Source organism: Octopus bimaculoides, chromosome 10 (genome assembly GCF_001194135.2).
Source record: "Octopus bimaculoides isolate UCB-OBI-ISO-001 chromosome 10, ASM119413v2, whole genome shotgun sequence".
Lineage (NCBI taxonomy): Eukaryota > Metazoa > Mollusca > Cephalopoda > Octopoda > Octopodidae > Octopus > Octopus bimaculoides.
In genome coordinates, this window is record NC_068990.1 from 65,355,704 (window position 1) to 65,372,884 (window position 17,181).

Below are 17,181 nucleotides of genomic sequence, written 5' to 3' on the forward strand. Positions count from 1 at the left end.
AAAATACTTGAATCACAATACTTACATCAATAATTTTTACTTGAGAGTCAGATGTAAGCTCAATGCTTGCTGAAAATGTTGGTGGTAGATCTGGAAGGCTCATGTTACTCTTTCTACCTGGGCATACAATTCCTTTTGGTGACTGAAATATAATGAAAAATTTCAAATCAATTTCTGAATTATTCTTTAAATTCATATTCTAATGTATTTTTGAATTTATTATAATGTGTATTAACGTCTTTTTGCCAATGCAAAGTGGCAGTCCTGCTTAGGACGATGTTACTACTGTTTAGTCCCAGGAAAACATCTTTTCCAGTTGGCTACCAACACATCATCTTTACGTTGGTAAATAGACTTTACTATGCAGTACTGTTACTACATATTTCTCACTCAAAGATTTAAAACTAGTTGTTTTTCTCTTTACGAGGTCAGTGACTGTGTGTCACTTTCAAAGTATATATTGTGAGTGAGGTCAAGTGGCTGCTATCCCTAGTCAGCGATTGTCCTGTCCTGAGGAAGGAAAATAACCCAGGAGCCATTGGTCTACAGATAACACTAAGGCTGGAGGGGCAACATTAGCTCCCTTGCTCACAGTATATGGACACAGATGATGTGTCAGTAGCCAGCTGGAAAATATGTTTTCCTGGGGTTAAACAGTAGTAACATCGTCCTAAGCAGGACTGCTATTTTACGTTGGCAAATAGACTTTACTATACAGTACTTTTACTACATATTTCTCACTCAGAGATTTAAAACTAGTTGTTTTTCTCTTTATAATGTATATATATTATAATAATTCCGCTTGTCATTGTGTTATTTAGCCCATCAGTAATGCATTCATATGATTAGAGAAAAAGAGGGAGAAAGGAAAGAGGGAGAGAAGAAAAGAGAAAGGGAGAAAGAGGGGGAGAGAGAAGCGTCTATGATGTGAGGTAGAGGGAATGTAATTGTAACACTTTCATGTGATTAGATGAAGAGAAAGAGAGGAAAAAGAAAAAGGAGAGAGAAAAAGAGGCTAAGGCAAAGAGTGAGACAGAAAAAGAGAGAAAGCGAGAGAAGGAAAGAGAAGCGTCCATGATGTGAGGTAGGGGGAACATAATATTTATTACAAGGTTAAAAAAGTTAGTTGAAGGTAGAGGAAGAGAGTTAAAAATATAATTTTAGTGGAGGGGGTGATCTGATGATGAGGTTAAAGAAAGGCAGAGAGAGAGGGGGCAGAGAGAAAGAAAGAGAGAGGAGGGAGAGAGAGGGGGAGAGAGAGATAGAGAGAGAGAAAGAGAGAGAGAGAAAGAGAGAGAGAGAGAGAGAGAGAGAGAGAGAGAGAGAGAGAGAGAGAGAGAGAGAGATGATGGTGGTGGTGGTAGTGATTGGATAGTAAAAAGTGTATTTCTTTTTAATTGAACTCAGTTTTTTATATCACCTATCACTTTTAACACATGCATATGAGTGCAATTCCGTGAAATATTCAAGCTTATTTACGTGGCAGATGTATGCAATTTAGCTAAAGGTTAAACCATATTTATAGGATATTTTTTCTTTTGCGTATGGGGAAAATGGAAAAGTAAGAGTGAATATTTATTTTATGAGTGCTGTGTATTAAGTCTATAAAATTGTGCATAAAGTATATAAAGTGTATATGTAAAATGCATTAAGTAATCATTGTATTCCAATTTCTTTCACTTTTCAATGAGTAGCAGATGAGCAACTATCTTTCCATACAGACACAACATAGGCTACACTTTCAGGTTTTTTGGATAAAGTTTCCAGAAATAACCCAATAGGTTTACTACTAGTTCCATGAAATATTCATAGGTCCTGCTAGTCTATAATTATATATATTTTTTAAGGAATTAAAATCGTCAATTTTGAAGTTAGATATCAGAATCTAGGGAAATTTGTGATGGTTTGTATCTACAAATAATTCAAACATTGAAATGAATTTTATGCCTTGGTGAAAAAGGAAAGCCAAACATTTCAGACAGCACTCTTCATCAATGGTAGAGGTTAAATGTTTAACTGTGCTGTAGCAAAAATAGAGTAAAGTATAATAATGTTAAAGAGTAAGATAGAAGAGGAAGTTAAGAGAGGACTTTGAGAGGTAATAAGTTAGTGAAGCCAAACAAATGGTCAAATTGAAGAGAAAATAAAGAGTCCAAGTAGACTTGAAAAATGTTGAGAGGAATCACTATGCACACACACCTGTACATATACACATACATATGCATCTAAATACAATGTGTCAGCTGTATAGATCCATGCTTCACACCCATACAGGAGAGTGGAAACATAGACTGTTTGGTAGGTAAAAGCCTTGGGATGAAGTTAGAGATGGTTATTGGGAAAAATATTTTCCAAAGGCTGCAGAATCTCCTCATCCAGAGTGCAATCATTGGAATTATGCTTTTGAGGTATTTGAATCAAAAAGGCATTGTTAGTTGTTGCTTTTGTGCTGAGGTTGAGAAAGAGAGTAGACAGATGACTTGAGTTTTCTGGACATTAATTGTTGGTCCATTTCTTTTATAAGCTGTAACAACTGCTGAGAGAGTGGTTTGTAGAGCTTCCAGAATGTGATCCACCAGAATATGGTCATTACCACAAAGCAGTTCAATGATCAATTCATACCTGACCTTAGTGGTGGCAGGCAGCCCTCAGTTGTTAAAAACACTCACATTGAATTGAATGTTCGTAGTAACTCCCTGATGTATATAACGCATATATTGAAAGTATCAAACAGAGCAGAAGTTGGGATGAAATCTTGTCTGGTTCCTGTTTTTACACTGAAGCTCTTAGATTTCAGACTGCTAATTACAACTTAGGCCCTTATATGAAACTGGTATGAGGGATTTGTGAAAACGGGTAAGTGCTAAATGTAGAGAATGCATGGGAGAAGGAGAGGGCTATCCAAATTGACAGTAGCTTAATAGATAAAACAATTAAGGATATGAAAACAGGAAAAGCCCCTAGCTTATCAGGGATCACTGCTGAGATGCTCAAAAACATCTGGTAGGGTGGATATGGCCTAGTCACTCATATAGCTAACAAAGTAGTCTATGAGGGAATCATAGCAAACAACTGGTGTAGCAGCATTATAGTTAAATGCTACAAAGGTAAATTTGACACCTTAGACAGGAATAATTACAGAGGTAACAAATTGCTGGATCAGGTGATTAAAATTACAGAGAGGGTCATAGCTCAACTAATTAGGAAGAGAGTTAGCCTTGATGAGATGCAGTTTGGTTTTGTGCCAGGGAGAAGCACTACTGATGCTATCTTCCTGGTGAGATAACTGCAGAAGTACTTAGCCAAACATAAACCTTAGTATTTGGCTTTTATTGATATGGAGAAAGCTTTTGACAGGGTTCCCCACTCCCTTATCTGGTGGACAGTGCAGAAGCTAGGGATAGATGAATAGTTGGTGAGAGCTGTACAAGCCATGTACAGGGATGCTGTCAGTAAAGTGGAAGTCGGCAATGAATATAGCCATGAATTTAGTGTGCTGGTAAGAGATCATCAATGATAGATTCTCAGCTCTCTTTTGTTTATCATAGTCTGTAGTCCTTCACGCTATAACAGAGGAATTTAAGATATACTTCTTTTTGATGACCTTGTTCTTAAAGCTGAATCACTACCTGAACTAAAGAAGAAATTTCAGGTGTGGAAGCAAGGTCTGGAATCAAATGGCTTTAGGGTTAATTTAGCAAAAGTCCTAAGTCCTAGTACACAAATCACTGATCCATTTAGAAAGATGTTCATGCTTGATTTGTAGAAAAGGTGTTGGTAGAAACTTTATACGAGGTACCCAGTGCAAGTTATGGACAGATAAGAGATGCAGCAGTATCATAGGAAAGTTAACAGAGAAAGTAGTCTTTGTATGTGACAGATGATGTGCAGGTGCATTAAACACTAGACTGAAATTTGTGAGAAAGTTTTCATGTTGTGCAATACATGAAAACAGCATTTGTTCTCCTTAGTATTGTTGTGTGTGAAAGCATCTCAGCTGAGTATTGTGTGCATTGTGGCTGTATACGCTGTACAGATACAACACAGCTGTTAGTGAAATATTTGAGAGCATAAGAGTAATGAAGTTTGTGTGTTAAATGTAGATGCACTGAAGTTTTGGGACAGAAGTTGTTGGGCAGTAAAATGATGCCTTGATTAAGCAATGATCAGATGACTGATTGGTGAAAGTAATGATGATGTAGGATAAAGAAATATAAACACTCGGTTTAAATTACTGATGTGCCTACAATGTTTATTTTCAACTAAAGTTAACTATGAAATATACCCAAATATATATTTGGGTATATTTAATTAATCCATAAATTAATTAAATAAATTAATTAAATTAATCCATAAATTAATTAAATAAATTAAATTAATCCATAAATTAATTAAATAAATTAACTTCACTAGATACATTAAAACAGTGATAGATAGCTGTCATGTTTACTCTACAACCTCACTATGCACAATAAAAGCGGAATTGATTTGATGCTGCTGTTTCTAGTTTATTAACCTTTGACAATCAAATACCCAACATTTTACGCCCACTGTGAAATTGTACTTGAAGCTACTGTTATAAGGTTTAAATTAAGCAAGCTAATTTGAATATTACATAAACTTTCAACTGTTAGTTCTGTTACATTTTTGTTATGGATGTGGTAATAGTTTTTATTTTTCATATTAAAATTACACATGGGGTATACCCAAAACTTTTAGCAATTACTACATTCACAAATTAATTTTTAAAATGATTAGATGTACCTGATATACAATTTAGTCTGTTTGATTTAGTTATAAGTGTAACAGCAGATACTTCAATTATGCAATTATGCAGAGGTTACTGATGAAGTTTAATAAACTAGAAACAGTATTATTCAGTCAATCTCTCTTTTACTCTTTATGGTAAGGCTGTATAGTAAATATGACCATCATCTATGACTGTCTCATGTATCCAGTGAATTTAATTTATTTACAAATGCAGTGATAGCTAAAATATCCCAGAGTGAGCTTTGGTACTGGGTTTCAAGAAGAGTGCTTGGAGAATCAGTAACTTGTTTATATGTATATATTAGTAGAAAGGAAGATGTCCAGCTGGGTAACGATCATATTGTTACTACTAACATTGATAATTAAGAGATATGTCCCAGAAATCATATTAAAATATTTTTGAAATACTTACCTCAAAAACAGTCTCTGAATTGTCTTGAATACTTTTAAAAAAAGAATGATATTCATAGGTATGGTTCAGGCCTTGTTTTACACCTGTTTGTTCCAAGGTAAAACGAATGGGACTTCCAGCAACACCTCCAATATTTATCCATTCATTTGCTGAAAAATAAAGATATCAAAAATCTATATTTCTATTACTGGTTATATTATATATATAGATATTTTTTGACTAGACACAAGGATATTTAATTAGCTTGACAACAGCATATTACAGATGCTTATTTCATAAATCTTGTCCCTTGCAAAACATGATCACATGATATTTATTTCTATTGGTTCAGTCAACTCACTATGCCTGTACAATTTTTGAGAGGACTGGTATTTAAGACGAACAGCTTGATGTTCCATTAACAAGAATATGAAATCTTTCAAATGAGAAAAAAATCTCATAGAAAGATCAAAATACATTTTTATAAAAATCATTCCAGAATTTTTACAAAAACTTAAGAAATAAATATATTATAAATAATTAAAAAGTCATTTAAAGGTGAAAACGTTTTCCACTACTACAACTGAATTTTTGTAAAGTATTTCAAAATTTTAAAAATCTTTCTACTAATTTAAGATGTCATACATTTTCTTGATATTATAAAGTCAATTATCAATTTTTATATACAACATAACATTTAAGTTAAACACATGTTCTAAGTCCTCTAATGATTCACCTTGAACATGACTGAAATTTTTTTGAAGTTGATGATGAAGTCATTTTATTTATAGTTCACTGGGAACATTAAAAGTTTACTAGAACAGCAGTGAGAAATGGACAATATTGATTTCAAATTTTGGCACAGGGCCAGCAATTTCAGGGCAGGGTTAAGTCAATTACATCGACCTCAGTACCAAATAGGTACTTATTTTATTGATCCTGAAAGAACGAATGGCAAAGTCAACTTCTGCAGAATTTGAACTCAGAACACAAAAATGGACGAAATGCTGCTAAGCATTTTGCCTGGGGTGCTAATGATTCTGCCAGCTCACCACCTGGACAATATTAATCATTTACTAGTCTTATTTTAATTATTTTGGCAAGTATGAAAACTACACCTGACATGTTTCAAATCTCATCAGTTAAGTATAGTTTTCAACATACTTGTTAAAGTAGTGAGAGAATCATTATGTAAGTGTACAATATCTATATTATCATTGTATGTGTTCCTGCAGTGATATATAATTAGTTAAATTTAATTATTTCTATTCAACCATGAATTTGCATGATTTTTATATCGCTGTTCGAAATGATCGTCTGCATGAATTAAAATTCTCTTACATCTTAACATCTTCTCTTCTTCATTTTTAACAAATTTGTTGAGTTTTATGGGATTTCTTTCCATAAATTCACTACACACACAATATATATATATATATACAGGGTGTGTAAGATATTTGAAGACAAATTTATGTTTATTAAAAAACAGATATATAATAACAGATAACTTTATCAAAAAATGCTATGAGTATAAAAATAAACCTTCTTTTCTATAATGTTATTCAATAAAGCCACCTTCAGCTTCAACAGCTGCTTCTGTATGAGATCTAAATCATCTAGATGCTCGAACCAAGTGGTCCTGGTTCATTTTGGATGTTACTCTGACTATGGCAGCTTTCAAAGAATCTTTGGTGTTATGGGCATTTTCATTAACTTCTCTCTCAAAAATGCTCCACATGTAATAGTCCAATGGATTGAGATCTGGAGAATTAGGAGGCCAAATGTTAGGGGTCATGTGATCATGAAAATTTTCAGCCATCCATTCTTGTGTTACTAGAGTTATGTGTGATAGTGCAGAGTCTTACTGAAACACATATGGCCTTCCATTGCATATACTGTCTATCTAGGGCTTAACAATTATTTCCAGGACTTCAATGTAGGTGGAAGAGTTAACTCTAAAGCCTTGTGGAAAGAAGTAAGGAGGCATCACATGTCCTTCATTGCTGACAACCCCAAAAACCATAACAGTTGCAGGAAATGTTGTATGCATAACACTTGGAACTTCAGAAGGGTTTGCACATAACCATTTGTCATTTCTTCTGTTGACTTTTTGATCTTGGTTGAAGTTTTTCTCGTTTGAGAAAAAACAAATCAAATCTTCTTCTGTTGGATTTTTCAGTTTGTTTAAGAACCTTTTAGATCTGATGTAGTGATTTTCTTTTGTTTTTTTTCTGACAAATTGACCTTTCCTCATCATATAAGATTTGTATCTGATGTCTTTGTGGACAACATTTCTCACTGTTCCTTCTGACACATGGAGATCTTTTGCAATTGACCGCATGGACTTTCTGGGATTGTAATCAATGATCTGTTGAATTTGCTGGATAAATTCGGGTGTTCTGCTGATTTCAGAATGTTTAGAATGCATTTTATGCTTTGATACTTGTGACGTGTTTCCATCTTCAGTCTCTAGCTCCTTACAAACTTTGGAGATGAAAAATCTGGCAACTTTTAAAAGTTGAAATGTTTCTAAATCTCTATGCTCAGCCTTTATAACTACAATAACAGCATGCCTCTTCATTTCTTGAGTAAGTTGAGGATCTACTATTATTATTTTCTGAAGCAAAGATTATACAGAGTTAGCAAAATATGCAGCAATAACCCCAAAAAGGTATGTCTTCAAATATCTTGTGCACCCTGTATATATATATGAATAAGTTCCATCTTGTTAATTCATCTTTTGTTTTCTTAAACATATAGAAAAGCAAAGTAAAAAGCAATACTTTCTAAGTTCATTTTGAAGTACACTTCTGATTAAATGGCAAGATTTCAAAAGAATTTTTTATATTCTTTGCTTGTATTTATACATTAACATAATATATTAACATAATGCTTTCAAACAAGCTGACTTGATTTGTGGAATTTCTATGTGTCTTGCTTGTAGTACAATAATTGGCATAGAAAATTAGGATATTTTAGAAAATAAATTACTCAAAGAATTTTTTTTTTATCTAGATAATATCTCTGCATCAATTATTCTTTCAAAAATTCCAATTTTATATAACAATCAGTGTTCAATATTTTATATTTCATTAGAGGTATCCTCTTCATTAGAGGTATCCTCTTCATTCCTATGGCAAGCACTGCGAAATTTGTTTTGCTAAAGTGGTCAATTAAGAATAAAATGTATTTTCTCCCATACTTATCAAAATAATCAAAATATCATTAGTCATTGACTAATGTCTTTTGTTCACTACATAATTATTTCTAGTTAACCTTTTTAATGTTTCCTGCATCAAACATGTTAACTCTAAATCTATTGTTGCTTTTTTAAAGTAGACAGCATATCTTAAGCTGGTTCCAAAATTGGATATATACATGATGTTCAAGCAAAATTTGACAGTTTCCATAAAAGGAAAATAAAGCACAATATCTCATCCAGAAGTAAAAATATCAGAAAATATCAAATAATATCAACTAGATTATGGTTGAGAGACAACTGTTTACTCAGAGCAGCCACCTTTAGCTTCCACCATAGCTTCATGATGGCTTCAGAACCTGACACATGCATTCCTCACTGTGTCCTTGGGAAGATCTTTGAGCACCTTCTTGATCTGGGCTGCCAGTTTGACATTGGCATTGCAGGCAGAGAAGTTGGTGTCTTTCTCAACTGTGCCCCATGCATAGTAATTGATGGGAGAATTAGAAGGCCAGAAACCAGGGCTGGTGAAGTTGTAGAAATTCTCCAACAGCCACTTCTAATTCTTTCTGGATATATGGCAAGGAGCCAATCCCTACTGTCACATATATAGTCTTCCAGCAGCAACCCTCTTTAGCCAGAGCTAGACCAGTCTCCAGCAGCCTCACATAGCCATCTGAATTAAGCCTAAGGCTCTGTTTAAAGATATAGAGCAGCATGATATCACCCTCACTGGTGACACACTTAAAGACATTCACAGTCCTGCTGGCCATGGTTTCATAGTCTCCATTGTAGCTGTCCATGTCACATCTTATAGCCTTTACAGTGTTCACAGAGCACTGAGCAGCAGTCATAGTGTCAGCATTATAATACCTGGAGCAAATCATCATGATGCAGGTAACTCTTTTCTGATATTCAGCTGGTTTCCAGCTTTTTTTCACCTACAACTTTAATCTTTATGCTTTCCAATGCCACTGACTGTTCACTTAATCTAAGCCTGCTGTACCAACTATTAAAATTAATTGCTCATACACCAAATTCAATAATACATATGGATAAATGACTGATGAAATGAAGTTAAAGAGTTTTAGTCATAGAAAACAAAGTAATTATTGTTTTAGTAGTTTTCATTATATTTATTAACAAGTCTGTTTTACCTTTTGTTGATTGGCCAGTAATTTCATAAAGAAAGGAGACATAAAAAAGTTGTTAAATTGGGCCAGAATATCCTGTATATATTTTGAATATAGATACAGAATTACTCAAGTATATGATTAAATAAATCAATAACTACTCTATCTTTATTTCTAGAAAATAAAATTAATTAAGTTTGATTTGATACTTACCAGCAAAATTCATAGTCAGTTTAAATTTTGTGGATTGCCACTCAATATTTGCAACAAAAGTTTTTACAGGTATTCCCCTTATGATATTTTTTCCACTGGAGAACTTTTATAAAAAAGAAAGCAATAAGTCATTTATTTCATAATTTCTTTTATAAATATTTTTTTTTCTATCTATAAAATAGAAGGTTTTAACAATGAAATATACAAGAAAGTATAGTATTATGCTTAATCTAAACATGCTGTACTAACTATTGAAATTAATTGCTCAACCACCAAATTCAATAATACATATGGATAAATAAATGTACTGACATGACTGATTAAATGAAGTTAAAGAGTTTTAGTCATAGAAAACAAAGCAATTAATGTTTTAGTAGTTTTCATATATTTAATAACAAATCTGTTTTACCATTCGTGAATTGGCTAGTAATTTCATAACACTTGATGAGCGGTAAATAAACTTCTTGTTTGACAAATTTATTTCTCCAAAGGGGTAGGTACCGTTTATTGGTGAAATACCAGATACTTTGCATTGACGTTTACCATCTGTAAAATATATATATATATTTATATATATGAAAAAGAGGGATTAAAAAATCCAGGTAGATAAAGAACTCAGTTTTACAAGAATTTGGTCAACAATATCCAACAATTAGACACCAGTAAATGTAAGTAGAATGCATATCCAAGGTAAATCCTCATGTATGACAAGTAAATCCAAATATCCTTCAGCAGAATTTTGAGAAATTTGGAGTATTTAACAACAAAAAATATGTATAGAGACAATTACATCTTTATTATAGATCTCATCTTATAAAACTGAAAATTGTTTCTCTTTTATTAACATATATAAACCACACACACACACACACACACACACACACACACACACACACACATATCAAATATCATTAAAATTAATAAATATTTCTGGAAATATATGTTAACACAATGTTATCAAGGTGAATCCAAAGTTAGTGAAATTTGAATTGAACATAGGAAATATTACCAGTATGTAAACGCCTACAAAAAGAACACTTAAAGTAAATTCAACCTAAGACATTGCTGTATTTAACTAATGGTGACGTTAGTAGATAAAGAAAAATTATAAAAATAAAAAATAAACATATTTAAGAAAGGTCATTTTTGTATTCAACTATTAGTGACATCAGTGGATAAGGAAATAATAAAAAAACAGACATAAGGATTCTACATTACAACAATTAGAAACTTAGAGAAATATAATCTAAAAAACGCCATTTTTTATTCAACTATTGGTGACATCACTGGATAAACTAAAGAATAACAAATAAACATAAGAATTCTACATTATAATGATTAGAAGCATGGATATTTTACATCACAACAATTAGTTATCTATTTATTAGATGCAGTAAATTCTTCTAAAGAATTAACCTTATTAAATAATATATGAAAAGCTATTATCATTAAAAATTGAAATATTTGAATGTCTATCGAAATTTATGGCAACGTTTTATTGTAAAGTTCCCATTAAAATTCAATAAAATTAATTTAGAAATAATTATATAATGCATTTCTTCAAGGCAAAAATCATATGTAGAATTATCAATATTGTATGATGATGCATAACTAATAACAAACCACTTCAAGTCATACTTAATCATACTTCTCATTTTTTAAACCCCAAATGCATTTTCTAAGATTTGTAGAATTACTTTTTCTTCTACACTTAAATGAATGAGAATGATTATGAAATCTAGATTTTCAATTTGTAGCAGATGAACCAATATAATAATACTTACAATACCCTGTTATTACCTTACAGTGATAGACTATATTTTTCTTTAAACACTGATTTTCTTAGTGGCATATAATTTTGTTTTTACAATTACACAAGCATTTATTCATTTGTATAATTAAAAGAATTTCTACAAGTTTTCCTCACAGAATTAAGAGTTAAGTTGGAATTATTATTATTATTATTATTATTATTATTATTATTATTATTATTATTATTATTATTATTATTATTATTATTATTAAAGCAAGGAGATCGAAACCTGGTTCAGGAAGATTATTGTTAAAGTGAATTTCACAATACACGTTATCTGTTCTACCATTGTTTATAGATTTAGAGTTGAGATATTCCCTGATACTCTGTTTATTGTGTGCTGCTATATGTATATATATCAGGTCATAAAAAATGAAAAGTTCGATTTTGAACTGAAAGTTTATTTTACTTTATCTCAAAAAAAATAAAAAAGCAATGCAGTTAATCAAACTATACACCTAAATTATGAACCCCATTTTGCCATTTTATTGGCAGTTTATTAATGCCTGCAGCGAAGAATTCTGGAGAGCAAGAGGTCATGAAATCACGAAAGGCTGTTTTTGCATCTTCAGATTTGAAGTTTTTTTCTTTGCAAACAGTTGCCTAATGCCTGGAAAACGTGATAGTCATTTGGTGCAAGGTCTGGTGAATATGGTGGATGACAGATTAGTTCCAAGTTCAGTTCCTGCAACTTGAGTAGCGTTCTTTATGCTACATGTGGTCAAGCATTGTCTTGCAAGAGATTTGGTCTGTCTATATTAACCAATCTTGGTTGTTTAATTGCAAGTTCACTCATCCTTTCACCCAAGTGGTTGATGTATACATCCGCTGTAATTGATTTACCAGGTCTCATGAAGCTGTAGTGGATGACACCAGCACTGGACCACAAATCAGACACCATTAGCTTTTTTTGAGGAACATTCTTTTTTGGATTGTGCTTTGGTACTTTGTCTCTATCCAACAACTGTACAGAATGCTTACTATTGTTGAAAAGAATCCATTTTTCATCACACATAACAATATGATGCAAAAATGGTTCACTTTTATGCTGTGACAGCAATGAACAATAAGTTTCAAGACGACGTGTCATTTGGTGCTCGTTCAATTTGTGTGGTACCCACTTTGTTTCAGATGGTCCAGTACAGTTGAAATCGAAACATCAAACCTTGCTGCTAACTCATGTGTAGTTTGAGGTGTATCTGCTTCCACTACAGTTTCCAGCTCATCATTATCCACCTTGGTCTCAGGTCTACCATGGGGCTGATTTTCAAGAGTAAAGTCACCAGACTGGAACTTCTCAACTCATCAACGTATGATGCACTCATTCACTACATCCTCACCTCATTGATGTTTTGAGCTGTCTGGGATGCATTGGTTCCACGACGGAACTCATATTCATAAACAACATGAAATTTTTATCTATCCATGAGTTCACAAAAATTGATTTACAAGAGAAAACTCACAATATAATCAGACACCATGAATTGCATTTTGAAAAGTGTTGATGTAACTCTTAATTGTTGTAAAACAGAATTGTCAGGATAAAACATTAGAGTTAATGATTGTCAAACTTGGTGCATAAAGAAATCGAACATTTCAGTCTTAATGACCTGATATATATACTGAATGAAGGTGCACAGCAGATTATACTGGGTTGCATGCACAGTTGCACCTATTCTGTACAGCAGAAACATGTGTCAGTCATTTTAACCAACTAATGATGCTGTATGATCAACTGTAAAATTAAAAGAAAAATTTGATGATGTGCCAGTCTCCATATTCTTTATAACTGTTTGAAATTTACACTCTTGATAATATTGATAATCCAGAGAAGTGAACCTGGAGTTACCTACTCATCAGAAGAATTACAACAGGATTGCTAATGCTAAGTGACCAATGATGTTTATTATCATCTGATGCAGTTAACCATGACCTGGAATATACTTAAGAGCTATCACTTTACTCGTCTGGATAATTTATCTCTATATACTCACCTTATATATATATATATTAGGTGAGTATATAGGAATAAATATATGTATACACAAGGAGGTGTTGAAAAGTTCCTGACTTTAAAGGTATCACGAAAGGCCTGGCTGGAGGCCCAACCTTCTGAGTTCTTTTACAGAGCTTAGAAAAACAGAAGGACCACTGCAGTAAGTGTGTGAACCTGAGAGGCGAATATGTTGAATAACATCATAATTAATTGATCATCCTGTTTTTTTCTTTTACCCAAAGCTAGGAACTTTCTGCACTCCCTGATATATGATGCAAAAGAATAGAGATTTCAAGATCAGGGTAGATTCTTTATGAGCACTTTTTGTAATCCAAACTTGGCTAACCATATTGACCAGTCGAAAACATAAACAATTGTTCTGAGTTAACTTCAAAGCATTACTCATAAAATTCCAGACACAATAAACAATTGGAAATTACACATCTTTTTATCGTTTACTTGTTTCAGCCGTTAGACTGCAACCGTGCTGGAACACCACCTTGAAGAATTTTAGTCTAACTTATTGACCCTAGTACATATTTTCTTTTTTGTAAAGTCTGGTACTTCCTCTATTAGCCTCCCTTGCTGAATTGCTAAGTTACAGGTATGTAAACATGCCAAGACTAGTTGTCAAGTGGTCGTGGGGGATAAACATATACACAAAGACACACACACACACACACACACACACACACACACACACACACACACACACACACACATCTATGATAGGCTTCTTTCAGTTTCTGCCTAACAAATCCACTCACAAGGCATTGGTAAGCCCAAAGTTATAGTAGAAGACACTTGCCCAAGGTGCTACACAGTGGGATTGAACCTGGAACCATGTAGTTGGGAAGCAAACTTCTTAAATAAGGAGCCAACACAGGTTTCTGTTATTTGAGTGTCTTAGATGCAATGGTTCAATGTAATCAATTGATTCATAGTAAATCAATTTTAGTACTATGTAGAGCTAAAGGTAGATGTAGGAACATAATTTTTTCAAGGCATTCATCATTTGGAGGCTGAAGTGAACTAATGGTTGTAGTAGCTGAGGAAGTGACCAAAACTTTGTACAGGGTGAGGGAAAGAGATGGTAAAGGAAGGAGATGATAGGAATTTGTAGGTAGTGATGAAATTTGCTATGTTAAGAGTTCTAGTTGTATTTAAACACAAGCTGACCTCAGTGGACATTAAAAAGATAGATAAATAAGTAGATTAAGTAGATAAATATAATTTCATTTAAGAAGGAGCAACTTATTTATGTCAGAATGGTTCAACTCACTGATCACTGATGCTAAATACAATATAAATGAACAAGATACACAAATTAGACATATAATAAGATATTAGAAGTATTTGAAGAAGGAAAGCAATATTGTTGTTAAAGGGTAACAAAATTATACCTATAATAAAAATATTAATAATTGAATTATAGTACACACTAAAAGAACTGAAAGGAATTATGTCAAAAGGATTAGTAAAGAGAAAAGAAACAATCACAAAACTGCCTAGGTAGTGAAACATCAACACCATCATCAACATCATCATCATCATCATCATCATCATCATCATCATCATCATCATCATCATCATCATCATTTTACATCTGTTTTCCTTGCTGGTATGGGTTGGGTGGCTTGACAGAAACTGGCAAGGTCAGGGGCTACACTAGCTACCATAGCCTGTTTTGGTTTGGTTTTATGGCTAGATGCCCCTCCTAATGCCAACCACTCCACAAAGTGTACTGGATGCTTTTTACATGGCACTATCACCAGTGCCTTTTATGTGGCACCAGCACCCACACCAGTGCTTTTTACATGACACCTTTATTTTAAGATATCAATTCTGTTGTGGTGGGCAGATCTTCTCGAATACAACAATGCACAACATATCTTGGTCTTCTGTCATCTTTATAAGGTTCAGCGTTTTGGAATCAGCCTTCAGTACTTTGTCCCATGTCTCCCTAGGTCTTCTCTTCCACAAATTTCATTCACTTTAAGTGATTGGCACTCCTTTATGCAACTGTCCTCATCCATCCACATCACATGACCTAACCAGTATAGTCTCCTCTCTTGCACATTACATCTAATTCCTCTTATGCCCAATTTCTCATTCAATATGCCAATGCTCTGCCACACATACATGTCTTCTTTCCTCCCTGAGGAAAAGGGATACATATGACAATATATATGACCATGTCTAGCCATGAGATGTCAACTCACTCTTGTCCTTTATTCAAAACAGACAGTCTTCTAGTCTTAGATTTAGTAGTTGATAAAGAAATAAATGAATTAGAAACGAATTACAATCCTCTACAAGCTATGACCTCAATGGGCTTCCTGCGATTCTTGGAAGTGTAGTCTATTCTTAGCTATGATGGTGACAACAGGAATTTCTTCCATCTTGTTGCTCTGTTAAAGTATTTGAGAAAAATTATATTAATGTGTCTGACTGGTTAAAATTTTATTTATTTATTTGTGCAGGTGGTGATGGCACTGCAATTAAATTGATCTAATGATTGCATTATTCAATTAAATGGAGCCCCTTGAAACGGTCGTACTGCATCACTTCTTGATATCCTGTTGCTTATTTTGATTTTATTTGAGCTGTACGGATAATACCGGACTGACTTGGTGCTTCAACTTAAGTACCTAATTCAACTGAATCTCAGTTATTTCTTATATATAAGTACATATATTTATGTGTGTGTGTCTTTGTGTCTGTGTTTGTCCTCCCACCATCATTTGACAACCGATGTTGGTGTGTTTACGTCCCTGTAACGTAGTGGTTTAGCCAAAGAGACTGAGAGAATAAGTACTACGCTTACAAAGAATAAGTACTGGGTTGATTTCTTTGACTAAAAACCTTTAAGGTGGTGCTCCAGCATGGCCACAGTCAAATGACTGAAACGTGTAAAAGAATAAGAGAATAAAAGAATACATACATATACACATACACTACATACACTACATGCACACACACACACACACGCACACACGCACACACACACACACACACACACACACACACACACACACACACAGTCATTCGTTTTTACATCTTTTTACCCATGCTAGTACGGATTATATGAATATATTATTGAGGCATTGTTTTACAGCTAGATGCCCTTTCCCTTTACCTATTTTCGAAGTTAGGGATCTCTTATTTCACATATTTTCAAAGGTGCAAAGCCACTGGAAAATTTCATACAGGAAAAATGACAATATCAGTATTTTGTGGTTCATGAATTTTTGAGAAGTGCAAACATTTCAAACAAGCACACACATGTGCATGCACACCCCACCACACACGCACACGCGCACACACACGCACACGCGCACACACACGCACAGAACACACAAAAATACATATACACATGCATGTGTAAGTATGCGTATGTGTGTGTATGTGTATGCGTGTGTGTATGTGTATGAGTGTGTATGTGTATGTGTATGTGTGTGTATGTGTATGTGTGTGTGTGCATGCATTGACTGTGGTAAGAAGTTTGCTTCCCAACCACATGGTTCCAGGTTCAGTCCCACTATGTGGCACCTTAGGAAAGTGTCTTCTATTATACCCCTGGGTCGACGAAAGCCTTGTGAATGGATTTAGCTGATGACAACTGAAAGAAGCCTGTTGTATGTATTTATATATATGTATATATGT

At 33.6% G+C, this 17,181-nt stretch overlaps 1 protein-coding gene across 1 annotated transcript in view; it reads right to left on the minus strand.

The window, feature by feature from the left end:
• LOC106879769 (uncharacterized) overlaps window positions 1-17,181 on the minus strand; it is a 124,579-nt gene that overhangs the window by 87,715 nt on the left and 19,683 nt on the right. Inside the window, exons 4-7 of the mRNA XM_014929460.2 lie at window positions 10,116-10,252; window positions 9,707-9,809; window positions 5,183-5,331; window positions 26-142 (exon numbers count right to left, since the gene is read on the minus strand). Of these exons, the coding sequence (XP_014784946.1) occupies window positions 26-142; window positions 5,183-5,331; window positions 9,707-9,809; window positions 10,116-10,252 (506 nt within the window). The remainder of the gene's footprint in view (window positions 1-25; window positions 143-5,182; window positions 5,332-9,706; window positions 9,810-10,115; window positions 10,253-17,181) is intronic.